General features: G+C 38.5%; 2 protein-coding genes across 7 annotated transcripts in view; one reads left to right on the top strand and one right to left on the bottom strand.

Moving 5' to 3' along the window:
* Positions 1-13,523, bottom strand: part of Serac1 (serine active site containing 1) — a 63,084-nt gene extending 49,561 nt beyond the window's left edge. For both annotated transcript variants that reach the window (XM_027939480.2, XM_071612879.1), the window contains exons 1-2: positions 13,426-13,523; positions 1,828-1,919 (exon numbers count right to left, since the gene is read on the bottom strand). In XM_027939480.2, coding sequence (XP_027795281.1) covers positions 1,828-1,918 — 91 coding nt within the window. In that variant the 5' untranslated portion in view covers position 1,919; positions 13,426-13,523. The remainder of the gene's footprint in view (positions 1-1,827; positions 1,920-13,425) is intronic.
* Positions 13,524-13,614: 91 nt separating this feature from the next.
* Gtf2h5 (general transcription factor IIH subunit 5) lies at positions 13,615-24,115 on the top strand. Of its 5 annotated transcripts, none has more exons than XM_027939491.2 (3): positions 13,615-13,689; positions 14,555-14,628; positions 23,294-24,115. In XM_027939491.2, exons 2-3 carry the CDS (start codon positions 14,594-14,596, stop codon positions 23,472-23,474), a joined length of 216 nt encoding a protein of 71 aa, XP_027795292.1. In that variant the 5' UTR covers positions 13,615-13,689; positions 14,555-14,593; the 3' UTR covers positions 23,475-24,115. The 5 variants fall into 5 exon arrangements, with proteins under 5 accessions (XP_027795292.1, XP_027795289.1, XP_027795290.1 ...); XM_027939488.2 differs by having other exon boundaries at positions 13,635-13,726; XM_027939489.2 differs by having other exon boundaries at positions 13,636-13,726; positions 14,490-14,628.
* The last annotated feature ends 2,422 nt before the right edge of the window (positions 24,116-26,537 follow it).

Below are 26,537 nucleotides of genomic sequence, written 5' to 3'. Positions count from 1 at the left end.
GGTCATCCTCAGCAACTTAGTGAGGCTCTAAGCAACTTAGTGAGACCCTGTCTCAAAATAAAAAAATGAGGGCTGGGGTTGTGGCTCAGTGGTAGAGTGCTTCCCTAGCATGTATGAGGCACTGGGTTCGATTCTCAGCACCACATACAAAAACAAATAAATTAAATAAAGGTCCATCAACAACCAAAAAAAATTTTTTTTAAATTAAAAAATGAAAAGGAGTGGGGATGTAACTCAGTGGAAAAGCATTCCTAGGTTCAACTCCTGGTACAAAAGACTCACAAAACAGAATCAGAATTTTCTAGATGAAAGGGAACTATCCCTAAAAACAGATCTATCCTAAAGATCAAAACTCCAGGAAGACAGGGGCTTTGTCTTACTGGATATTGTATCCTTAGGGCCCAGAACAGTACTTGGCACAGAGCAGATAGTAGATATTTTTCTTTATTATCACATGAATGAAAGATTAGTTAGGTCAATCTTCTCATTTCATAAATATAGAAAATAGTTCTCTGAAAAGTAGGAATAATTAGACAGGAACTTCATCGTTCCCCTGAACCCTGCAGCCTCCCCCCACCATAGCTCCCCCTCTTTGGCTTCCCTCTCACTGCCATGAAAGATGCGTCTTGGCCCCTGTCAAAAGACAACCTGATCAAAGGCCTCTGCTGTTTCCCAGATCCTTTCTGGGCTTTGTTTCTACTATTCAGTAGAAATGCTACAACATGTCTATATATCCATATGTCTTTGGAATTGTTATCCTATTTCTCTGCTCCCCTTCATAAAAAGTGTCTTCCAGGAATTACCTAGAGTGTCTTGTTTTATTATGGACAAAATTATACCTCCCCAAATTCATCTGCTGAAGCCCTAACGCCCTGATGTGACTGTATTTGGAGATGGGCATTGAGGGAGGTAATAAAGGTTCATAAAGTACCAAGGGTGGGGCCCTAATCTGATAGGACTGATGTCTAAGAAGAGACACCAGACATCTCTCTATCCACAGAGAAACAACTGTGAGAGAATATGAAAAGAAGGTAGCCATCTACAACCTAGGAATTGGGGCCTCACTGGAAACCAATACTGTCAGTACCTTGGTCTTAGTTTCCAGAGCTGTGAGAAAATAAATTTTTATTGTTTAAACCAAAAAAAAAAAAAAGAAGAAAGAAAATAGTTCTCTGAGAAGATAAGTACTTTCTTTCCTTCTTTTAACAAATACTACTTAAACCTCTTGTATATGCCAAGTGTAAGAGTAAACAACAGGATATAATGGTAAAAATAAATAAACAAACAATAAGACATTGCCCTCAGAGTTTACAGTCTATGGAGGACATCAGTTGATTAACCAAGTTCTATATGGACTCTACCAAACCACAAGTCACAGATCTAGCCTGGGCTAGCATGCCAGGAAGCATGCCTGAGGGCCTGGTTATAGTGCGGGGGGAGCAGATCAGGGCAGATCCCAAAGCCCATCAAGGCAAAGACAACATTTTCCTTGCTTACTACTGCATTCCCAGAACCAAGTACGGGCACCTGCACTTTGATTTGTGAGAGTTTAATAAATACTTGCTGCATGACAATGCACTGACACTTAATTTTGGAAGGATGGGCATGAAGTTGGCTGAAAAAAATAGGGAAGGAAAGAAAACTTCCAAGAAAAAGAATCAGTATCGCTCTGGGCCTACAAATTTGGGGTGAATCATTTGTATGAAAAGACAAAGGAATCTGACCCTTATCATAGATTAAATAAGCTTTTGAGGCCCCCCCTGGAAATTTAGCCACAATTCTATCAATGTTCCTGTATGAAAATGTTGTTGTTTGAACTGTACTCACGGATCTCTCTCCAGTATGTGAAACTTTTTGGTGGGGGAGTAGAGGTTCCTATTCTTCTCCAACAGATGACACAATAAGCAGCCAGAGACATTCTGTGCAGGTAGAAGAATGTAACAAATTTAATTCAGCATCTAATATGAACGTTTAACTAAAAGACCATATCATCATCAGAGTGGATTGTCCACAGTTAGATTTTTCTAGACCAAGAAAAAATTTTCTCCCCTAAAACTTACCCACAAACTTACTAGAATAAATTTTGCTAGTACTTTAGTGATTTTTTTCAAACTGTGTCCAATTGTGATTAATGATTAATAGGAAATAAGGAAAATTACAGAATATTAATCATCAATATAGGGGAGAACTGATATACGGAATTCACCCATTCACAAAAAAGTTCACCTTCTTTTAGATATTTTGTCATTTTTCTTCATAAAGGTCACTCATGATTTGTTTCTTCATGAAAAAATTTCAAATGTATAGAAATATAGAAAAATAAAGTAAAATGAATCCCACCACTCAGCTTTGATAATTATCAACATGTGGCTAATCTTGTTTAATATACACCTGCTCTACCCAATAGGCTATCTGCATGATAAACATTTTCTATACTTATGTTAAGGTATAGTTAATAGCTGTTATGTATGGATCCAGACAGTTCACTGAAAAGCTCATCTCTTGAAGATTTGATTCCCCAATGCAGCAATGCCCAGGAATGGGGCTTTTGGAAGTGACTGGATTATGAGAGTTATCACCTCATCAGTGAATTAATCCATTAGATGAATGGACTACTAGGAGGAGATGGAAACTGCAGGCAGGTGGGGCATGGTAGAGAATGTTATGGTTTGGATATGAGGTCTCATCCAAAAGCTCCTGTTAATGCGGGAGTATCTGGAGATGAAATAATTTGATTGTGAGAGCTATAATTGAATCAGTCCAGCCTAGATTGAACAGATTGGATGTAACTGCAGGCAGGTGGAGTGTGCCTGGAGGAGGAGGGTCACTGGAAGCATGCCCTGGAAGGGTGTGTCTTCTCTGTGGCCCCTTCCTCCCCACCTTCTGTCTGCTGACCCAATGATGAGGTGTTCCGATTTAGAGGTGAGGTATCCCCCAAAAGCTCACATGTGAGACACTGTGAGAGGGTTCAGAGGGAAAATGATTGGGCTGTGAATGCCTTAACCCAATTAGTGAGTTAATTACCCAACAGGATTAACTGAATGGTAACTAAAGGCAGGTGGGGTGTGGCTGGAGGAGGTGGGGTATTGGGGGTGTGGCTTTGGGATATATAATTGGATCTGGCAAGTGGAGTCTCTCTCTGCTTCTTGATCATTATGTGAGTTGCGTCCCTCTGCCACACTCTTCTGCCGTGGTGTCCTGCCTCACCTGGAGCCCAAGGAATGGAGCTGGCTGTTTATGGACTAAGACTTCTGAAACAGTGAGCCCCCAAATAAATTTTTCCTCCTCTACAATTGTTCTGGTTGGGTCTTTAAGTCACAGCAGCAAAAAAGCTGACTAAAACATGAGCTGAGCAGCTGTCCTCTGCTGGTCCTTTCCACCATGATGTGCTGCCTTACCTTGGGCCTAAAACAATGCAGTCGGCCATCTACACTGACCTCTGAAACCACGAGCTGCAAATCAACTTTCTCTCCTCTAAGTTGTTCTTGTCGGGCATTTTAATGACAGTGATGCAGAGCTAACTAAAACACAGGCCACAGGTCGCTGGGAGCATGGCCTTGGGTACTACATCTTGTCCATGGCCCCTTCCCTGCTCTCATTCTCCCATGCCCCACTTCCTGTCTGTCATGAGCTGAACAGCCTTCTTCTTCCGCATCCTTCTGCCTTGATGTTCTGCCTCACTTCAACCAAAGCAATGAAGTTGGCTGATCATGGACTGAATACTCCAAAACTCTTGAGACAAAATGAACTTTTCCTCCTTTATTTATATGTATGTTTTTTGAGGGGGTGGATACCAGGGATTAAACTCAAGGGCGCTCGACCACTGAGCCACATCCCCAGCCTTATTTTGTATATTAGAGACAGAGTCTGAGTTGCTTAGCGCCTCGCTTTTGCTGAGGCTGGTTTTGAACTTTCAATCCTCCTTTCTCAGTCTCCTGAGCCGCTGGGATTACAGGTGTGTGCCATCACTCCTTTATGTTTTTTTATGTCAAAAGCTAATTAACACTCTAGCTACATGTTTGTACTGAGGACTTAAAATATGACTAGTCCAAATATATGGCAAGTATAACTAGGGAACTGAGATCATCCTATTTAATTTTAATTTATTTAAATAGCCACATATGGCTAGTGACTATCGAACAGTACAATCTTTACTCAACCCATATTCACTTTCTGATACCACCACATTACATTATTTTGAAGAAAATACAAAATGTCTAATCATTTAATTTTGACTATCTTGTATGTGCCTTTCCTCAAGGGGGAGAAAGACCTATCAAATTGCCTCCAAAATAAATATAATTCCTTAGAACCAACAAACATCTCATTATCACATCAATTATTTCATAAACTTTGGTTTTGTTTTGCACTATTGAACTGTTAGAATTAGGATCCAAACATAGTCTGTACATTACATTTGGTCTGAGTCTGCTGGATAACAAGAGAAAGGTTCAGTATTCCCATTAACACAGTCAACATTTACCAAAGCCAAAACTGCCAGGCATGTGAACTCATACCAGACTAACCAGCCTCTAGCTGACCCTAAAAACTACATAGTTGTTTTAGCCACTAGGTCTTGGGATGGTGTATAAAAAGGTTGCTGTTAGATGTGCCTAAATTTTCCTTTACACTTTAAACATATTAAATCTTAAAAGTTTCTCTGTTGAAGTCCCTATTTCTAATAATTAGGGTTATCTATCCTTCTTGGTGGTTTGCTTGCTTATGTTTGTAATCTTTGATTAAGAGCTCATCTTCCGTCCGAGCATCTACTGTGAGATTCCCATGTGTTCTGGTCTATAGTGCAGTTTCAAATTTACCCCTGCCAGAGTAATACAGACATTACAAATGGATGCATTCCATTTGGATTCCCAGCACTATAAGGACACTGAGAATTTAACCCCACAATCACGAGATGAACATTTAGATTTTAATTTCCATTCTTTCATGTTCCTGGTAAAAGCAAGTGATCAGGTTTTTCCTTAGTCTAATGGGAGGAAATTTTCTAGTCTCTGCACCCTTGAAGGTGTAGTCCCTTAGGGATAATCACTTTTAAGGTGAGCAGAGTTTACCTGGCACAAGCAATTCAGGTCTTGATCAGGTTCTGATGACTCAGTAACTTCTTGTCTTCCTCAGTGCTATGACTTCTGCTGAGTTTCCTTTTCTAATCCTTCTCAGTTTCCTTCTTCTGCAATACTTCACTTAGAATTTTCACTTTGTTTTGCACTATTGAACTATATAAGGGGGGGGGGGTAGATAGTGCTGTCTGGAAGTGAATACAACTTTTTAAATCTGAGCATGACCCAAGATTTAAGTCTTTCAATAATTCCTCATTATCTAAAGCAGTGTTTCTTAAATTGAGTCCTGAGTTATGTATCAAGAATGCCACAAGTTATCTCTGTTTCAGGTGGAAACATGAGAAATCAATTTTTGTTCATATACTTTTCATCTTTAAGGTATGATTTAGGTAATATTCACTCTTTTAAATGTACAGATCCAAGGGTTTAGACAAACACAGTCAAATCAAAATACAAAAAGTTCTATGAATTGAAACATTTTTGTGTTAATTCAGAATTGATACTTTCTTCCTTAAAAGGTTTTAAATAGTATTTCCAAATTGTCTTAGAGATAGTCAAATGTCTCCCACTCTGAAAATCACTGATTTGTCCCTATAGTTTTGCCTTTGCAAGAATGTCTCCTAATGGGATCATACAGCACACAGCCTGAACCTGGCTTCCTTCACTTTTTTATAAAAATGCCCTTGAGTACAATTCACAATAGCTAAACTATGGAACCAACCTAGGCAACCTTCAACAAATGGACAGAGACAGATATTGTGATATATATACATATATATATACACACACACAATGGAATATTACCCTTAAAGAAGAGTGAAATTATGGCATTTGCTGATAAATGGATAGAACTGGAGAATATCATGCTAAGTGAAATAAGCCATTCCCAAAGAACCAAAGGACAAATGTTTTCTCTGATATGCAGATGCTAATTCACAATAAGGCGGCTTTCACAATAAGAGGGGGCTAGGGAAGAATAGAGGTATTTTGGATTAGACAAAGGGGGAATGAAGAAGGACAGGGAGTAGTTAAGGGGTAGGAATGATAGTAGAATGAATCAGGCATTATTACCCTATGTGCATATATGATTACACAACCTGTGTAACTCTATATTATATACAACCAAAAGAATGAGAAGTTATACTCCATTTATGTATGATGTGTCAAAATGCATTCTATTGTCATGTATAACTAATTAGAATAAAAAATGTTTCTAAATTTTAAAAAAATTTAATAATGCATTTGAGAATCATCCACATTTTTGTATCTGTGGTATCATTCCATTGTATAGATTTACTAATTTGTTTATACATTCCCAGTTGAGGAACATTTGAGTTGCTTAGTTTTTCATGATTCTGAATAAAGCAGCTATAAACATTTATATACAGGTTTTATGAGTAAACATAGTATACATTTCATATTGTTGGATTTGACTTGCTAGTATTTTGTTAAGGATGTTTGTGTCTTTGTTCATCTGAGATATTAATCTCTAATTTTCTTGTTATGTCTCTGTCTTATTTCCACATCAAAGTAGCACTGGTCTTATAAGTTCGTAAATGTTCCATCTTCTATATGCTTGAAATTAATGCAGAATTACTTATTCTTTCTTCCTTAAAAAGTCTTACAGTATTTCCATATTGTCTTAGGGTCTAGAGTGATGTCCTTTCTTTCATTCCTGACTTTGGCAATCTGGATTTTCTTTTTCTTACGTTTGCCAATTCAGCTAACAGTTTACTTCATTGGTACTTCCTTTCCTTCCTTTTTTTGAAATATCTCGCTATCTTGCCCAGGATAGTCTCAAACCCCTGGGTTCAAGTGATCCTCCCAAGTGCTTAGGGGCATATGCCACCAAGCCCAGCTTCCACTGATATTATCAAAGAAAAAGCTTTCAGTTTCACTGAAATACTGTTTTCTATTATCAATTTCACTGAATTGTGCTTTTACCTTATTCTCTGCCTTCTGCTTGCTCTGATTTCAAATGGCTCTTAGTTGCTTAAAATCTAAGTTCAAATCACTGATCTGTGATCTCTTATTTTCTAATTTAAGTATTTATACTAAAAATGTCCCTCTACATACTGCTTTCATTGTATCCTCAAATTTTGATACACCATGTGGTTATCTTCTTTTAGTCAATTAAAAATATTTTCCAGGGCTAGGGTTGTGACTCAATGGTAGAGTACTTGCCTAGCACATGTGAGGCACTAGGTTTGATTCTCAGCACCACATGTAAATAAGTAAATAAAATAAAAATAAAAGTTCCTCAACTAAAAAATATTTTTTTAAAAAGATTTTCTAATTTCATTGACTTCTTCTTTACCAGTGGGATATTCAGAGGTATGTTATTTAATTCCCCAATATTTGGCATTTTCCTAGATCTCTGATTTCAAATGTTAATTCCATTTTGGCTGGAGAACAGGTTTTGTATAAGTTGAACTCACAAATCCTGTTAGGGTTTGTTTTATGGCACAGAATGTGGTCTATCTTGATGAATGTTCCATATGCACTTGAAAAGAACATATAGTCTACTACTGTTGGATATTTTTCTACAAAAGTCTATTAGTTTGAGTTGATGGGTAGTGTTTTTCAAGTATTCGCTTCCTTTCTGCTTTTCTGCCAACTTGTTCTGTTGAATAAGAGTGTGAAAGCAGGGGTCACTTAGATCATGAAAGTACCTTCTAGCTGGGAAGTCTAAAACTTTCTCTGAGTTACAGGAAGTTGTTGGAAGATTGATCTTAAGAAATCAAACAACCAAAATTTTAATTGCTTTTAGAAAAATTAACAAGATGAAAATTAGGTTGAAGAAGAGCCAAACCAGAGATGGGAAAAATCAATATGGAGGTCTTTAACAATAATCAAGGAGAAAAATGTACTTGAAGTAAGATAGTGGCTCTGAGAATGATCAAGAAGAAACAGAATGATGACATATTAAGAAAATCACCAAATCTGATAAATCATTTGAATGAGGAATGGTGGGAAATGAAGAAGAGGAAGGAGACAAACATGGTTCTGTTTCTGGCCTGGATTACTAAGTATACAGGATAATATTAACCAAAATAGGGAAATGCTAGAAATGATTTTGGCAGAAAGGATTCCAGTTTCAACATGCTGAGATTAAGGTTCTTTGTGAAATAGTGGAAAAAATGTCCAATAAGCAGTGTAAGCTCAGCATAGGACTAATCCATAGATATAAATGTATGAGACATCAGCATACATTACTAATTGAAGCCAGGGGTTTGGATAAATTTATTAAGAATAGTGGAGAGCTCTGAGTGGTAGCACACATCTGCAGATTCTCAGGAGAATTAGGCCAGATGATTGCTTAAATAAACACTAGTGTATAAAACAGTGTTACTCAAAATGTCCAAAGGACTATCTGCAGAGGTACTTAATAAAACGCAGGTTCCTACTCCAGATCTGATTTTTCTTTTTTTTTTTAATATTTATTTTTCAGCGGACACAACATCTTTGTATGTGGTGCTGAGGATCGAACCCGCGCCGCACGCATGCCAGGCGAGCGCGCTACCGCTTGAGCCACATCCCTGGCCCCGAGATCTGATTTTTCTGTTCCAAGTTCCATGAAACTAAAACCATGGTTTTAACAGGGCTGCTTCCACTTACTGAAAGCTCTGGGGGAGAATCCACTACCAGACTCATTCAGGATATAAGCAGATTTCAGTTCCCTAGTGATTGGCAGAACTCAGTTCATTCAGCTTTAACAAGGAGGTTCTTATTAACTTGCTGGTTGTTATCTGGGGACCACTCTTAGCTCCCAAAGCCCTCTGACTAGTCTTTGCAGGTAGCCCCCTATATCTCCGAATTGACAACAGCTTGTCCTTCTTATATTGCCACACCTGTCTCTTCTGCTTTCTTCTTTAACTTTCAGGGACTATGTAATTACACCAGACTACTCCAGATCATATAAAGTAATCTCCCAATTTAAGGTCTGTAACCTTCATTCCATCTGGAAAGTCCTTTTTGCCATATAACATTATGTAACCAGGGGATTCCAGGGATTAAGGTATGGACACCTTTTTTTTGATACCAGGGGTTGAATTTAGGGACACTCAACCACTCAGCCCCAGCCCTATTTTGTATTTTATTTAGAGCCAGGGTATCTCTGAGTTACTCAGCACCTTGCTGTTGCTGAGGCTGGTTTTGTACTTGTGATCCTGTTGCCTCAGCCTCCCAAGCCACTGGGATTACAGGAGTGTGCCATCATGCCTGGTGAATGGACATCTTTGAGGGGGTCAGTATTCTGCCTACCATAAGCTGCTATAAGTATTCTGATATAAGTCTTTTTTTGCAGACATGAGTATTCACATCTCTTGGGTAAATATCCAGGAGTGGAACTGCTGGGGAAGGGAAGTTATATGTTTAACTCTGTAAGACACTTAACAGTTTTTTCCAACGTGACTGTACCATTTTACATTGCAACAAACAAAGCAGGAGTGTGAGGGTTCCAATCGTTCCACATCCTTGACAATGCTGTCAGCCTGTTTGATTTTAGCCTTTTCTGTGTGTGCATTATAGTATTTTTTCATAATTTTGGTTTGAAATTCCCCCAAAACTATGTTGAGCACTTTTTCATATTTGCTAGCCATTTACATATTTTTTGTGAACTGTCCAAGTGTTTGCTCATTTAAAAAAATTTTAAGGATGAATTATCAGTATTTTATACATTCTAGAAACAAATCCTTAATCAAATATACATATGTGTGTGTGTGTGTGTGTGTGTGTGTGTGTGTATATATATATACACACACACACACACACACATATGTATATATATATACACACACACACACATATGTATATATATATATATACACACACACACACACACACACATGTATATATATATATACACACACACACACATATGTATATTTGATTAAGGATATATATATACATATATATACACACACACACACACACACACACACACACATATACATACACACTACTACTAACTCCTCCAACTGTGATTTTATTCCTTTCTTTTTTAAAACTTTATTTTTTATTTTTTAGTTGTAGTTGGACATAATACCTTTATTTTGTTTATTTACTTTTTATGTGGTGCTGAGGATTGAGCCCAGCGCCTCGCACATGCTAGGCAAGCGTTCTACTGCTGAGCCACAACCCCAGCCCCAATGCCTTTATTTTTTATGTGGTGCTAGGGATCAAACCCAGTGCATCACACATGCTAAGCAAGCACTCTACCAGTGAGCCACAACCCCAGCCCTCATTTTCGTAAAGATACCTTTTGATGAAAAGGAGTTTTAATATTAACAGTCTCACCAATTGTTTTATGATTATTGCCCTCTGTGTCTTGAGAAATTGTTGCCCACTTCATGTCATAGTCTCATTTTATTAAAAAATTGTTTTAGCTTTTACATTTAGGTCTATGGCCCATTTCAAGTTAATTTTTTTTTGTATTGAGTAAGCCAGAGTTGAGGTTGAATTATTTTTATATGGCTATTTGAAAGTGCCAATAAAATTTGCTTAGACAATTTTCTTTTCACCATTGAAGTGATTTTGTACCTTGCTCAAAAATCAATTGATCATATATTGTATACCTATTTCTGGATTCTTTATTATATCCCACTGATCTAGCTGTCTGTCCTTAAATACCACAGTCTTGATTATTATATTTTTACAGTAAGTGTTGAGCTAAGTAATGTAAGTTTTCCATCTTTGTTATTCCTGTTCAAGATGGACTATTCAAGGTCCTTGGCACTGCCAACATAATTTTAAAGTCAGTTTTGTCAATTTCTATTTTAAAAATCTTTTAGGATTAAAACTATAGCTACATTAAACCTGAAACAATTATTTTAAGTAGAGAACAAAGCAGTAATTCTGAAGAGATTAAGAACAACTAAAAAGGGAGATACTATGAGAACAAAATGAAACAAATATTCAAAAATTCCATTAAATTTAATCACAGCAAGGTCACTGGAGCCTTCACAAAGATAGCTTCATTGCCCTGGTTGGAGTGAAAATGGAATGAAATTAAACATTATTTCAGCCCTCCATTCTTACTAATAAAACCTTGTTTTATTAGTAAATTGTTGTCTGGGGTTGTGGCTCAGTGATTTTTTTTTTTTTTAAATGTGGTGCTGAGGATCGAACCCAGGGCCTCACATGTGCTAGACAAGTGCTCTACTGCTGAGCCACAATCCCAGCCCTAATGGTGCTTTTTATAACTTAAGAAATCCTTCCTGGCAGATGAAAACGTTCTGAAGGCAAACAGTAGGGCTAGCTACATAAAAACATCACTGAGGGCTGGGGCTGTAGCTCAGTGGCAAAACACTTGCCTAGCATGTGTGAGGCACTGGGTTCAAGCCTCACCACATTAAAAAAATAAACTAAATAAAGGCATGCCATCCATCTACAACTTTTTTTTAAATCGCTGAACCACACATCTAAAAATGGTAAAAATCTTATATGTAGTACCACAATAAAGCAAACAAAAAAATCTTTCCCAGAGACAACATAGTCTCATACTTTTTCCTAAATATCTTAAAAATGTGTATTTCAGATTAAGTTCTTTAATACATCTAGAAATTACTGTTGTAAATGGTATGAAGCAAGAACTCTGTCTTTATTCAAAATGGATTTAATGTATCTTTGCATCATTTATTTAACAGTTTTCCCCTTACTTTGTGATATAACTTAGTAGTGTACTAAGCTCCCATATGTATGTGGGTGTGTTTATAGATGCAGTATCTTGTTCCATGAATTTCCTTTATCCCTGAACCAACATCATACTGTCTTAATTATTACAAGTTTATATTAAACTTTGATATCTAGTAGAGAGGGACCATATTTAATTTTCTTCTTTGAAAGTGACTTAGCTATTCTTGGTACTTTGACTTTCCACATAAATTATAGGTTTAGAATATCAAATTCTATGAAAAGTACACAGTGATTTTCACTGGCACTGCACAGAATGTATAGAATTGGAGAAACCTATTATCTTTTTGACATTGAGTGTTCCCATCCATGAATATTGTACATCTATCTGTTCAGCTATTTGGTGTACTTTTATGTGTTTCAATTAAGCATTACAATTTTCTACCTAAAGGACCAGACAGCTTTAGTTGATCTATTTCTAGACACTTGCAGTTTTGAATGCCATTGTGAATAGTACCTCTTTATCATTAAAATTTCTGGTGAATTGTTTCTAATATATATTATTATATATTAGCAACAATTCACCAGAAATATTTTTTGTTTTTGTTTTACTCAGAAATATTAACTGAAGGCTATTTCTTTTAACCAATGTAACCCTTTCAGTCACTATCATATCACCATCTGGTATCTTCTTGTTACCTGGTGTGTCTCTGTGCCCCCACTAAAATTAGTTACTTGTTTACCACTGCACCCAGAGATTGTTTTTGAGTAAATATGGATGCAGGTTTTAAATCTGGATGCTTGGAAGAAAAGCAGGTTTTGAAGAATGAAAGACAGTGATGAAAATGGTTTCAATTTGAAAGGTGGCGTTCAGATTACACACAAGTCATTAAGGTGCAGGCATCCGTCCAACACCTGGAGCTCAAGAATGGCAGTTCAAGGTAAAGGAACTCACGAAATGGAGGGCTGATTCTCAAGGAGGGAAGGTCGGCAGGGAAAAACAAAAGCAAGGAAAAGAGGCTTGGGAAAAACTAAACGAGGCAAATTTTAAAAGGAGCTGAAGGACATAGGAACCAATGGAAAGAAAAGATTTGAGATAAGGGAAGAGGGAAATTAGTAGGAAAGCAAGGGTCCATAAGAGATCACAAGAACACACGAAGCAAAAAGCTACACAAGCTTAATTGTGGAAGTACAATAAAACCCAATGCACAGAAAGCAAGAACCTATGGCAACTTGGAAAAATGGAGAGCTCCATTAAGACCACATCAGAATTTCGGAAAGGAATTAACTTTAGAACCTTCTGTGGTCTTTCGCTTTAAAATGACCGTTACAGGTTTTCGAGACTAAATCGGTATCCAGTCTCCCCAGTCTCCAGGGTCAGGGAGCTAGAAGGTGGGATCCGGCAGGTTCAGGAGTGTCCGATGGGCTGCCTCCTTCTGGTCATCATCTTGTCAACAGAACCTGGATGGTGCACCAGGAGGTACGCTCCCCTGGCCTCGCAAGCAACCAGAGAAGCGCCACAGCGAACCAGAAACGCAAGCCAGGCTTCAGAGGACCAGAGAGACCCTCACGCCCGCGGCGGATCCGCAGGTCGCGCCGGGGCCGCGCGCCCTCACGGGGGCGCCCCGGCCGTGTCGGGCTACCGCTCCCCACTCCCCTACGCGCCCGGCTTCCCCGACGCCCCCGCCCAACCCACGAGCCCGCCTCTTCTTCCTACCTGCCAGCACGCGGACTCGGCCTGCCCCCAACCGCTCCCTCGGAACCCGCCAGCGGGAGCTGCCACCCTTCTCTGCGGCTGCCAGCCGGAGATCTCGGGGCAGCCGGCACGTGACCCCGCCCCTGCATGCCCCGCCCATTGGCCCAGCTCGCCCCGCCTCTCGCCGGCGCGCTCCGCCCACAAGAGCGTGCCTGGCGCGATGACGTAGAGGCGCCGGAGCACGGTGTGGGCGACGCCGAGGCTCTGCTGGGTCTGTGGGCGGAGGTGCGTGGCGATCCTCTGAGCTGCCGGGGAGAGTGCGGTGCGTGGAAGACCGCGGGGTTCGGAATAAAGACCGGAGAGGAAGGAGAGGCCCGGCACCTGTCCTCCGGGCGCTGGGGTCAGGGTGCTGTCCCGCATTTCCTCGAGCCCTTCGTGGCGTGCCGGGCAGCTGTCCCGCGCTGTCTCCTCGTGGATTCCTTCTGGGGTGTCGCCCTGCGCCCAGGCGTTCGGGCCGGAGGGTTAATTTGGGGGTACGATGGGCAGTTTCCTTCGAGCGCAGATCATGGAGAGACTGGGTGGTTTAGCAAAGGAGCCCACGATCTGGAGCCCTGGCTTTACTGTTTCTTTGAAGCGGGGCCGGGAACTAACCTAATCTCATTTGATCTCATCTTTAAAATGAGATTGTTGAATCACTACGTAATTTTTTTTTCCTCCTCCCAGTACTGGGGACTGAACCCAATTGGTGCATATGAGGCAAGCGCTCTGCCACTCAGCTGCATCCCTAGGCCGAATCACTGTGTGAATTTTAAGGGCCCTTTCATCTCTACCGTTGTGAAATTCCTCAGGGAGTTGACCTTTTATCCTTCTCCTGAATGAGAAAGGTTTACGTAATGGACCTGCTTTACACCTGGGATGGGCATGCCAAAGGGGAGTTTCCTTAATTGGCTGCTGGTAGAAGTTGTTTGCTTATAGTATTTGTGCATTTCAGGTATACAATTTTAGTTTTGTTAAATGGTCAGAATGTCTGTGTGTTTTAATGTTAGCACAATTTGATGGACACTTCATATTTTGTCTTATTTCAGACGCAGATCCCCAAAGTATACTCAAGTTGATGCTTTTGAATTTCGTGTTACTTTCTTTCTATTAGGATTATTGAGGTCATCTGCACCTTCTGACTGGAAAAAAGATGGTCAACGTCTTGAAAGGAGTGCTTATAGAATGGTTAGTAGTTTTATGAGTTTTAAATTTACATATCAAAGCTTGATTTACATATATCATTTTCTAAAATCCTGTCTGTGTAAAATCTGGATGAAATCAAATAAGCTTTTTCTACTTCAGTTTTCTTATTTAACAAGTGAGATTTTGTTGGCTAAGTTACTTCCAGGTGCCAAATTTCAGTGTCTGTTAAATTGATGTAATTGGCACAATTTCCAACGATTTTTGATCTGAAGTAGCATATTTGTTAGATTAGGCCTTATAGAGTAACAGTGCCATATTCTCAAACCATCAGGAGTTGACTAGAATTTTAGGGTTTGCACGATCCCATTACCAACTGGTTTTTAAAAAGGGAAAAAAAAATCAGGTTTCTTGAACTCCTTTGCACACTAAAAAGATGATTGACAAAGTTGAATTACTCAAAGCAGTCTAAAGTCTATGGCTTAAATACCATGCAGTCTTAAAACCTGAATTGGTCTTCCCTTGGTTGTTTGCACCATCAATAATTCTTTCATCTGGAAACCCTGAACATACTTGTCCAAAAATACTACTGTCTGTCTTGTTATGGCCCTAATATGAGCCACTGATGGATGATCATACTGTTTGTTTACTGTGATGGTAAGGCTCAGTAGAAGCAAGGCCAAACCCTAGGGTGCCAACATTTAAAGCGGCACTATCCAATAGAAGTATAATTTGAGCCTACATATATAGGCTTAAATTTTGTAGGAGCCACATTAAAAAGTAAAATGAAACAAATGAAATTATTTTTTTATCCAACATATCGAAAGTAGTATTTTTTCAGCATGTGCTCCCCTCCACAAAAAAAAAATTTTAAGTCCATTGTCTATTTTACAGCACATTCACAGACTAACCATATTTCAAGTGCTGTGTAGTAAACCTGACTGACTAGTAGGCTCCCCAGTGAATAGTGCAGATTTACAGTTTGGGCAGAGGGGATTCCAACAAAAATAGTCAGTGAGGTAAGGGTGTATCTAAGGAAGAAAATAGATAAACAGATTAACAGGAAGGGGAGTTGGCTATGGTGATGAGATGTAGAATGAGGTAAACACAGAATAGAAGCCATGAGTTTGGTGTGTTTTGTTTTCTGGGATTGAACTCGGGCATCTAATACTAAGCCATGTCCCCAGCCTTTTTTCTTTTTTATTTTGAGGGTCTCACTAAGTTCCTTAGGGCCTCATTATATTGATGAGGCTGGCCTCAAACCTTTGATCCTCCTGCCTCAGCCTCAGTCAGTGGGATTATAGGCGTGTGATACCACACCTGGGGAAGTGGTGGTTTTTGATGCAAGCTCTTTGATGGTGTGGTGTGATAGATGGCCAGTGTTCCAATATCCTCAGCAAATAACTTAACAAGACCCCAGTAGATGCCTGAAACTACAGTTAGTACCTAATCACAAATTTAATGCCTTCTCCCTCTTAAATAGGCTTTTATCACACTCTGTGGCCATAACTGTAGTGGGTTGAGGTGCAAAAGCAAAACATTTCTTTTTCATCAATTCACTATAGAAGATTCGTTCTTATTGTGAATCTTAGAAACTTCAAACTTTTTTTTTTAATCCTTATTAAGTCAAGAAGTTTCACCTTTTCATGTAAAGGAAATGAGCTGGATCCATGGGAAAGTAACTGGTAAGAGCTGATACGGTGATGTTCCCCTGTAGTCTCAGCTACTCTAGGGAGGCTGAGGCAGGAGGATCACAACAAGTTTGAGACCAAGCTTGGCAATTTAGGAAGACCCTATCTCAAAAAGAACTGGAGATGTAGCTCGGTGGTAGAATGCCTGTCAGTTCAATCCCCAGTAGAGAAGGAAGCAGGAGGAGAAAATTGATTAACAGATTACTATTTTTTTATAAGGAGCATGAGTGACTACATTTTGACTTTTAGCCTACTAAGTACAGGAGCTAAGTCCAAAACAATAACCTCCTGTATTTTTTACTTAACAGACTACATTAAGCAAATAAACCAGATTATTGTGACCATTTAGACCTTGCTTCAGTGAATAGAAAAAAATCAAGGCATTAGGTTATAAAATTCTTTCCTCCCAAGGATTATTAGGTACCAGAGATTTAAGGCCAAGGGCCTGGGGATGTAGCTTAGTGATAAATCTGAAACTGAACATTTAAGTGTGAGGCCCTGAGTTCAACCCTCAGTACAAAAAAAAAAAAAACTAAATAAAAAATGTTTATGAATTTGCATTTTTATGTCAAAACAAGATTAGTGAAAACATCTCTCGAGATCCACCATCAACTGCAAGGCTCATATTCAGCATTTTCCCAAATCTAGCCAACCACAGCAGTTACTGAAAAAGTAGCATATACCCAACAAAACATTTGTGTCCCATTCCAGGTACTAGAGCAGACCTTGTGTGCACTTACACAGTTTGTTCAGCAGCAAAGATTTATTGCACATGTACAAATTCCAACCAGTTTACAGCATAATTGCTGAAAAGAATCTGGAGGAATGTGTGTTATTAATCCAACCTGATCTGAACCTATATTTTATCTGAGAAGCAAGTAGGAAGACCTAAGGCAAAATCAGTCTTATTTTCTTATACTATTTATAAGTCTTTTGTTAGTCTTTTCCCTTTTTTTTGGTACCTGGGACTGAACTCAGGGGCACTTGGCCACTGAGCCACATCCCCAGGCTTGTGTTTTGTATTTCATTTAGAGACAGGGTCTCACTGAGTTGTCTAGGACCTCGCTGTTGCTGAGGCTGACTTTGAACTCTCAGTGCTCCTGCTTCAGCCTTTCAAGCTACTGGAGCCTTTGCTTCTTAATAAAGCCATGTTTATTGAAGTTTCCCAGGCATCTAAAACAGTGGTAGATAGATAAATAAATAGGAGATGCTTAGTAAATATTTGTTTACTGGGTGAATTTTGTTAATAGAATTGAATCACAGTTTGTAATCTCAGCCTAAATTCCAGGTTGTTTAATGTTTCTTTAGAGCCTCTATCTCTACAGTGAGAATCAAAGTGGATAAAGTATTAAGTAGAACTTCCAGGAAGCCATTGTTTTGAGGTTAGGCCCTGTAGTAGATGCCAGCAGACTAGGATAAAAAATCAAAATGGAGTCATTTAGGACTAGGATGAGTCTGTTACTCTACCTAGAACCGTGGGTCTTTGTAATGGTAAAACCTGTAAGTCATGCTGGGAAATTAGAAGTTGTGACTCTGGTTAACTTAATATCGCCCCTGATGTCCCTTTCTCTTATGGCTTGGACCAAATATTTATTGAATACATACATTATGCTAGACCTTAATCTCCAACCCCATATATCTGTTCAGACAAAACCCAGACTTTGAAAACATTTGAGCCAGACATGATGAGACACACCTGTAATCCCAGCTACTTGGGAGGCTGAGGCAGGAGGATTAAAAGTTTGAGGCCAACCTGGCCAATTTAGCGAGATCCTATCTCCAAATTTATTTAGTTTTGGTAGTGCAGAATGACCCCAGATACAATTTACCACTGAACTATACCCCCAGCCCTTTTTGTTTTTTATTTTGAGACATGGTCTCACTAAATTGCTTAGGGCCTTGCTAAATTGCTAAGGCTGTCCTTGAGCTTGTGATCCTCTTATCTCAGCCTCCCAAGCTGTTGGGATTATAGGTGTGCAGTGCATTAGGCTTCAAAATTTTAAAAATATAAAATTTCCAGCACTGGAAAGAAAAGAGAAAGAAAAAACATAAGAGGGGAATAAACTTAATTGAACAAAACCATTTCATATTCAGTAATATTTTTTTTAATTTTTTTGTAGTTGTAGATGGACAGCATACCTTTATTTTATTTTATTTTTCTGTGGTGCTGAGGATCCAGTCCAGTGCCTCACACCTGCTAGGCAAGTGATCTTTCACTGAGCTACAGTCCCAGCCCCTTCAGTAACATTTTCTAAAACGTTCTATTTATGGAAAAAATGCTTTTAAAATTTTTAAATAATATACTGGTTGCCTAATTATCATCAGAGGGATAATTTACCATTGATTAAGTCAAGATTATTATTTTATTGGATGGACGGTACTAACAACTTTGACCAGTTAAGTTTGTAGAGCTGGTAGTCTCGGTAGACACATGGTAAATTTGTTTTTTTCCCCAGAAACATTTATAGAAGCTATATACTAAGGTTGTTTGAGAGGGAAGGTATCTGCCCTTTGCAAAAACATTTTTTTCTGTTCAATATCCCTGATTCCAGGACATTGGCCAAGTATCTATATGAACTCGGTTTGGGGGTTTTTTGTTTTGTTTTGTTTCTCCATGCCAGTAGGATTCTCCCACACTCCATGAAAAATTAGAATATCCCTTTGTTCAGACAAGACTATTTTAAGGCCTCACATTTCATATTGAAACACCCTCTAAACATTGAATATCTTTAAACAAAAAATAATAGTAAAAGAGTCTTTCAAACCATTACAGTTATCCACAATTTCAGTATATGCTTGAAAATCAACTTGAATTCTTTCTACTCTTTTTTTTTTTTTTTTTTTGGTTGGGGATGGTACGGTACCAGGGATTGAACTCAGGAGCACTTGACCACTGAGCCACATCCCCAGCCCTATTTTGTATTTTATTTAGAGACAGGGTCTTGCTGAGTTGCTTAGGTACTCAGACTCCTCAACTGCTGGGATTATAGGTGTGTGCCACCACACCGGGCTAAACTCTTGATTTTGTACCAGTCATGCTGGGAAGTTAGAAAAGGTAATTGATTTGAAGATTATAAAGTATATTCTTCTAGGACAGCTGAGTGTGTGATTTTTTTATAGGATATTTTGAGGTTCTTAACAGAGCCTGAAACTATCTTAACAGTCAAGGACCAAAAGGCCCTGGAGGGTAAAGTGGGCACCAGGGTCACCACTTGAGTCCTCTCTTTTCTTTGTTGCAGGGAAGGAAGGGTGCAGCTTTGTGGTTGAACTCTAAAACTGAGGGATCTTGTCTTCCCTCCCCCCCTCACCTATGTCTACTCCTAAATTGCTCTTTACTCTTTGCTCTAGCCCCACCCCCACTCTCTTCTCCATATATAGGCAAGAAAACAGGGAAATGCTGGTATTTTTTGTTTTGTTTTTAAGAATCTGAGTAAGAAAACTGTAGTTTTAAAGAAGCGGAAACTGGTTTCCCTCCTCATTTTCTTTCTGTAATATCATCTGGATGTACCCTGTTAAACTGGCTGTCACCCCCAGGTTCCTTCTAGAATTGCTTTTTAAGCTCTTTTTAATTTTCTTTTTCTCCTATTGCTCTTTGTCAATGATTAATTTGTTTGCCTCAATGAAATTTTTCAATGTGTGGTGTGTTACTGCTTTACAGATTTATTTTTATTCTGTAATTGCCAAAATTAGGGAAAGACTGAAGATAGGAAATTTAACATTTTCTGCATCTGCTTAAATCTGACCATTGTGTATCTCTTTGTACAAAGACCCCATTTTCTCTCTCATCCATCACCAGCTCTTTCTACCTTGAGATATTCATTCTCATTCTGCCCTTTATGCCTACTTTTCCTGTTGGCCACTCACCCAGAAAGCTGCAGACTCCAGGCCATCCCTCATCCCTTGCTGTCTTACAGCTCTCTCTGCCCATTTTTTTAAAATTACTTCTTCTACCCTCCCCCAATCCTTTTTACATTGCCTTCTGGGACACACAGCAGAATCCCCTATATTTTTTTTTAATATAGATCTTTTTTTCCATTTTTATTTATTTATTTATTTGGTTGGGGATGGGTACCAGGGATTTTTCCATTTTTATTTTATTTATTTTTTGGTTGGGGATGGGTACCAAATCCAGGGCCTCACACATGCCAGGCAAGTGCTTTACCACTGAGCCACAACTCCAGCCCAGAATCCCCTATATCTTGAACCTCTTCTGAACATTCTCTTTTCCTGTAACAAAACCTTGCTTTCTCTTTAGGCCCTGTTTGATCCCAGCATTACCAGGTTTCTCCTCCTCTACCAAGTGGTCACTTTTATCCTCCAATACATCTTGTGCCATTTGGCCAAAAAATGGTTTGGTACCTACCTTACTCCTCATTGCCACTTCCGGAAATTCATCCATCTTTTTCTATAGAAACACCCATGAATCTCAGGTTCTCAGACTATGCCAGTCATCAGCCATTCTCTTTATAATTACCCACAAACACCCAAATCTTTTCTGAAGGTTTTTTTTTTCAATAGCTCTCCTTTCTAATCTTTAATGATTTCAGTATCTATGTAGACTATCCTTTTGATACCCCACACTCAATTTCCTGAGCTCCAATGAGCTTGTCCCCTGCCATGCTACAGCCACTCATTCACAGTCATGCCCGACCTGTCCTCTTCAGTGCTGCAATCTCAGAATCTCATTTTCTGGCATCTGACTCTGATCACCACCACCTCTTTCCACTTGGCTTCCTCTATACCTTTTCTCTATGTTCTTCAGCTCCACTGGCCCTGCAGCCTATTGCTCCTCCTACCTTTTCAGATGCCTACATCTCTTTCCACCTCCCACTTTTTTTTTTTTTTTTTTTTGGTAAGGGATTAAACCCAGGGGCACTTAACCACTGAGCCACATCCCAGCGCTTTTTTTATTTCGAGACAGGACCTCACTAAGCTGCTGAGGCTGGCTTTAAGCTCACTATTCTCCTGCCTCAGCCTCCCAAGCCACTGGAATTACAGGCATGCACCACTAAGCTGGTGCTCCCGTTTTTTTTCTGCTTGTCATCGTGGGCTTTCTCAGCACACCTATTTCTATTCACTTCTAATTGTTCTCTGCTCATTCTGAAGCCCCCTCCAGGGAGCTTTCCTCCTGTGACTCCATCCAAATTGCTCTTGTCAAGGTCAGTAACTTTGTACATTGGTGGTCAGTTCTTGGTCCTCAACTTTCTTACTACACCTATGAACAGCAGATAACACAATTTTTTTTTTTTTTTAATAACACTCTTTTTTTTCTAAAACAGTTTTGTCCCGGTAGCTCTGGAACACTTTAGGTCTCTTCTTTGTAATTTCTTTTGCTGAGTCCTTCCTGATGTTTCTTTTCTTTCTTTCTTTTTTTTTTTTTAAGTTGCAGATGGACACATTACCTTTATTTTATTTATTTTTATATAGTGCTGAGGATTGAACCCAGTGCCTCACACGTGCTAGGCAAGCACTCTATCACTGAAGTACAACCCCATCCCTTCTTCCTAACCTTTTGATTATGGAATGTCCAGGGTTCGGTTCTTGCACTCTTCTCTGTAGCTGTACTCAGGGAGCTGGTGGCATGTCATGTCATTTCTATAAAAAATAGCTTCATCTTTCCATTGCTCAAAAATCTTGGCATCTCTTTGGTTCTTCTCTGTCAAAGCTCGTGTCTACTCTCAGCAAATTATGTTGGCTGTATGTCCACAGTTATCCAGAATTCAACCACTTCTCATTTCCAGGGTCACCACCAACTCCTGGTCCTTAGCATTATCATCTCTCATCTGGATTACTGAGGTTTCCACGTTTTCCCTGTTTCCACCCTTTCCTCTGCTGCTTCCAGTTTTTTCTCAGTGCAGCAACTAGTATCCTCACATTTAAAATTTGTAGTACATAGATTAAATCATGTCATTCAGTAAAGGCAAAACTCCCCAGAATCAACTCCAAGGTTCGTACTCACCTAGTAACTGAAGTAAACCCTTTCCTTTGTTAACTTAATACTTGTTTGTACTTAAATAAAACTTATTTTCAGTAAATTGCACTGATCTCTTAGATTAAATTGTTGTCTTTATAATTAATTTTGACATTCCTCAGAGCACCAAAAGATCGTGCAAAATTACATTTTCTCTAAAAATTTTTTAAAAATTGCATGTGATTTGGCATTCTTATGGTTTTTTTTGCTGAACAGATTATATTAAATCTAAAGAGTGACCTTTGTCATTATTCAGGGTTTTTAATGCTGTAAATCTGTACTACCTACCAAGAAATTGTATTCCCCCTTCTTTTATAACTACTCTGCTTAGTACAAACTAAAAAATTCACCAGTAAATACAATTAAATTTGGGTCTTCTTTGAATTTTTGAGCTCAGTATTCTCAAAGTGGTTTTATTATTAGGATTTCCTTCAGATTCTGAATTTTCTGAAAGGAAAAAACTCTAGTACCTATTGCAAGCCGAATACTGTCTTGGCATTTATCTCCTTTAATTTCCATAACAGTTCTGTTACATGTACTCCCATATGGTTGGAAACATAGGCTCTGAAAGGTTTAGTACGTATCAGGGTCAAAGAGGTAAGTGTTGAAGTTGGACTTGAATCCTGATCTAACTTTCTATATACCCTGACTTATCAAAATTACTAACATTTCAGAAGTTAATTTGTCGTAGGAAAGAACTGAACAACTATTGGCTCTTAAATGTAATCATCATGGATAAGTAAGGAAATTCATTTTTTTTTTTAATCAGTTAAGGAAACTGACTCTAGGTCCTATTAACTACAAAGCTTTGAATATTCTTTTTTTCCCCTTGAAAGTGAAAAATTATTTTATCAGTGACCTCTTTCTCTTAAACGTGCACTAACAGGTCTAGAACAAAGTTATCTGTGTAAATAATTCATACTGAGGCAGAGATAAAATGAATTGCATAATCATTCAGAAATTTAATCATCCTAAAAATTCTATTTGCTCAAGTCTTTGTGTGTGGTTTGACTCAAAATGTCTTCTAATTATGTGTTCCTCTGTCCAGCGATCCTGCCATGAAGCAGTTTCTACTGTACTTGGATGAGTCCAATGCCCTGGGGAAGAAGTTCATCATTCAAGATATCGATGACACTCATGTCTTCGTAATAGCAGAGTTGGTTAATGTCCTCCAGGAGCGAGTAGGTGAATTAATGGACCAAAATGCTTTTTCTCTTACCCAGAAATAAAATATCAGATATTGACTGCTTAGGAATTGTAAGGAACAAATAGGAAAGACTGTCCCCATTCGGTGGCTTATGTGGCTGAGGAGCATGCTGTGGGAAAGACTATAATCATTTGTTCAGACAAAAACCCAGAACTGATTTTTGTTGTACTTCAGAATTAAAAGTAAAAAAAAAAAAAAAAAAAGACCTTTAACAATTGGCTGTAATTTGGCTTTTATTATCCTTTAACAAAATAAAAACAAATGTTTTTCCTATCTTTTTAATACCAATTTAATACATTAAGAATAATGGTTGCTGGGGCAGGGGTTATGGCCCAGTAGTAGAGCACTCGCTGGCACGCGTGAGGCGGTGGGTTCGATCCTCAGCACCACATAAAAATAAATAAAATAAAGGTATAAAGAAAAAAAAAAATGGTTGCTGAGTGTAGTGGTATGTGCCTGTAATCCTAGCTACTCTGGAGGCTGAGGCAAAAGGATTGCAAGTTCAGAGTTAGCCTGGCCAACTTAACAAGACTATCTCAAAATTAAAATAAAAACAGCTGGGAATGTATTTCAGTGTTAGAGCATCTCTGGGTTTAATCCCCAGTACTGTAAATGTGTAGAAAGAGTGTGTGTACGTGCCTTTAAACGATCATTGTAATCTCAGTATCTGTTTTGCTTTTCTTATTAATGATTGTGGACTTGTGGCTATGGTTGTTTTGTTTTAATTAGAAATTTCACAGATCTGCTGGGGGCAACCTATCAAAGACTGAGGCAGAAGGATTGCAAGTTCAAACCCAGCGTCTGCAATTTAGAGATCATACCTCAAATATTTTTAAAATTTTTTTCTTTATTCAGACTTTGTTGGTCACATTTTCCTGTCAAATCAAATATTCTTTTATAAAAAATGAGAGGGCCAAACAAAATGGTAGCATAAATATGCATTTATGTGTAGCCAATAGTTGGAAAAATACCTGCAACATAATGGATAACTTGGAGGAGATGGGTTGGAAAACTTGGATATTGCATTTTGTAAACTTCTCTGCCATATGAAGCCACATGTGTGTTAAAACATTGAGGAGTGGTTAAAACAAAGGAAATGCAGTTTTGTTTTGTTTTTGAGAGAGAGAATTATTTATTTATTTTAGTTTTCAGTGGACACAACATCTTTGTTTGTATGTGGTGCTGAGGATCGAACTCCAGGCCTCAGGCATGCCAGGCGAGCGCGCAACCGCTTGAGCCACATCCCCAGCCCCGGAAATGCAGTTGATGTCTGCTTTAATGGAAATAAATATTACATTTTCATCCATATACTCCAAATCCAGCTAAACCAGATGATTTTACCCTTTTACATGCTATTTGCTAGTCTAGTTAAAAACATACAATAAAATACAGAGGATTTCAAAGTGAATAAAAACTCATCTTTGAAATATTTTTTTAAAAAAGAAAATTAGATTTACTCATATATTATTCCCTATAATAAGAATCCTTGTTAAACAAATGGAAAGAGAAAAACAGGAGCAGCCAACCTTGTGGGAAGTAATGTATTAGGTTGAAATGTAAACTCTGATAGGGACTGTGCCTCCCTTCCTGAGGATATTGCCATGGGGGTAGGTTCCTATAATGGGAATTTTCCAATGAAAGAGAACTTTATTGATGATAATGTAACCATAGCAAACCCAGTTTACCACCTTCCTTTTCGTATGTTTACTCAAAGCACCTGTGCATCATTTTAATTCATTTATTCATTTAAATCTAGAAATTTTCACAGTTTGGCATATTTATTATGATTCCTATCTATATTCCTCAGTTTTGATTCCCACACAATCAAATAATTTCTATAGATTACTGATATGTCTGGTACTAAAACTTGGTAAGTAGAAGATATGTTTCTACAGAATTTCCAGCTGTACTGAAATGTTACTGGACCTTATATTTTAGTCCTGTCTAAATCAATATTTTTAAATATTTTTTTAGTTGTAGATGGACACAATATCTTTATTAATTTATTTTTACGTGGTGCTGAGGATTGAACCCAGTGCCTCACACATCAAGGCAAGCATTCTACCACTGAACTACAGCCCCAGCCCCTAAATCAATTTTTAATATGCCTCAGTCATTTGTTACCTAATACCTTTTTTATTAATATGGTAGAATCTTAGAGTTTAAAAGGTATGGAGAAAACTACAAATTGAACAGGGATTACAAAGAGTATTAAGTGAAGGAAGTCTTTATTTCGTTTGTGTTTGTTTTGATGATGGACCCTTATTTTATTTATTTATATGCAGTGCTGAGAATCGAACCCAGTGCCTCACACATGCTAGGCAAGTGCTCCACTAAAACCCCCCCTCATTAGCTCTTATTTTTAAGAAGTTATGTTCGGGTAAATGTTAAATATCTTTCTTTTGAGACTGTTAAGAAACATAAGACAGTGTAACAGTAGGAAGTCCCCTTGCAGTTAGTTGCTTGTCTGGCTGCGAGTGAACAGGAAATGTGCCAGTGACTCTTTGCACCCACCCTGTCTCTTGGGGTCTGATTTCTATTTGATTTGGCATAATTTAGAAGCCCAGAACAAGACTTGTTGTGGGCTTGGCACTGGAGAATTTACTGTTATTTTTTAACAAAGCCTTTTCTATTGGAAAAAGATAGCATTAACCTGAATTTTCTTAACTGCATGAAAAAAAAACATTTTAACTTGAGGAGGGTAGCTGGTCAGTCACGCGGATCTGTTCACTAAAATTGATTTAGAGTTGTACTTCTTTTTTTTTTTTTTTGTAGTTAGGTGCAATACTTTTACTTTATTTTTTTGTGTACTAAAGATGGAGCCCAGTGCCTCCCACGTACTAGGTGAGTACTCTATCTACCACTGAGCCACAACCCCAGCCCAGAGTTGATAAGTGTCTTTTATTTTAACTGTATTGGATCAGAAACTCTTAATTCCTTCAAACCCCCATTTCCTTGGGAAATTTAGTGGGATCCTGTGTGTTTGCATCACAGTTGATATAAAAATGTGTATTGAGAAATCAGTTCAGGTGAGCAGTAACTAAACATTACTGATAATAAATAACAAAGATTAGCCTCCTTTTTT

This window comes from Marmota flaviventris, chromosome 6 (genome assembly GCF_047511675.1).
Source record: "Marmota flaviventris isolate mMarFla1 chromosome 6, mMarFla1.hap1, whole genome shotgun sequence".
NCBI classification, from domain to species: Eukaryota; Metazoa; Chordata; class Mammalia; order Rodentia; family Sciuridae; genus Marmota; species Marmota flaviventris.
This window is presented reverse-complemented; position numbering and strand designations above follow the sequence as displayed.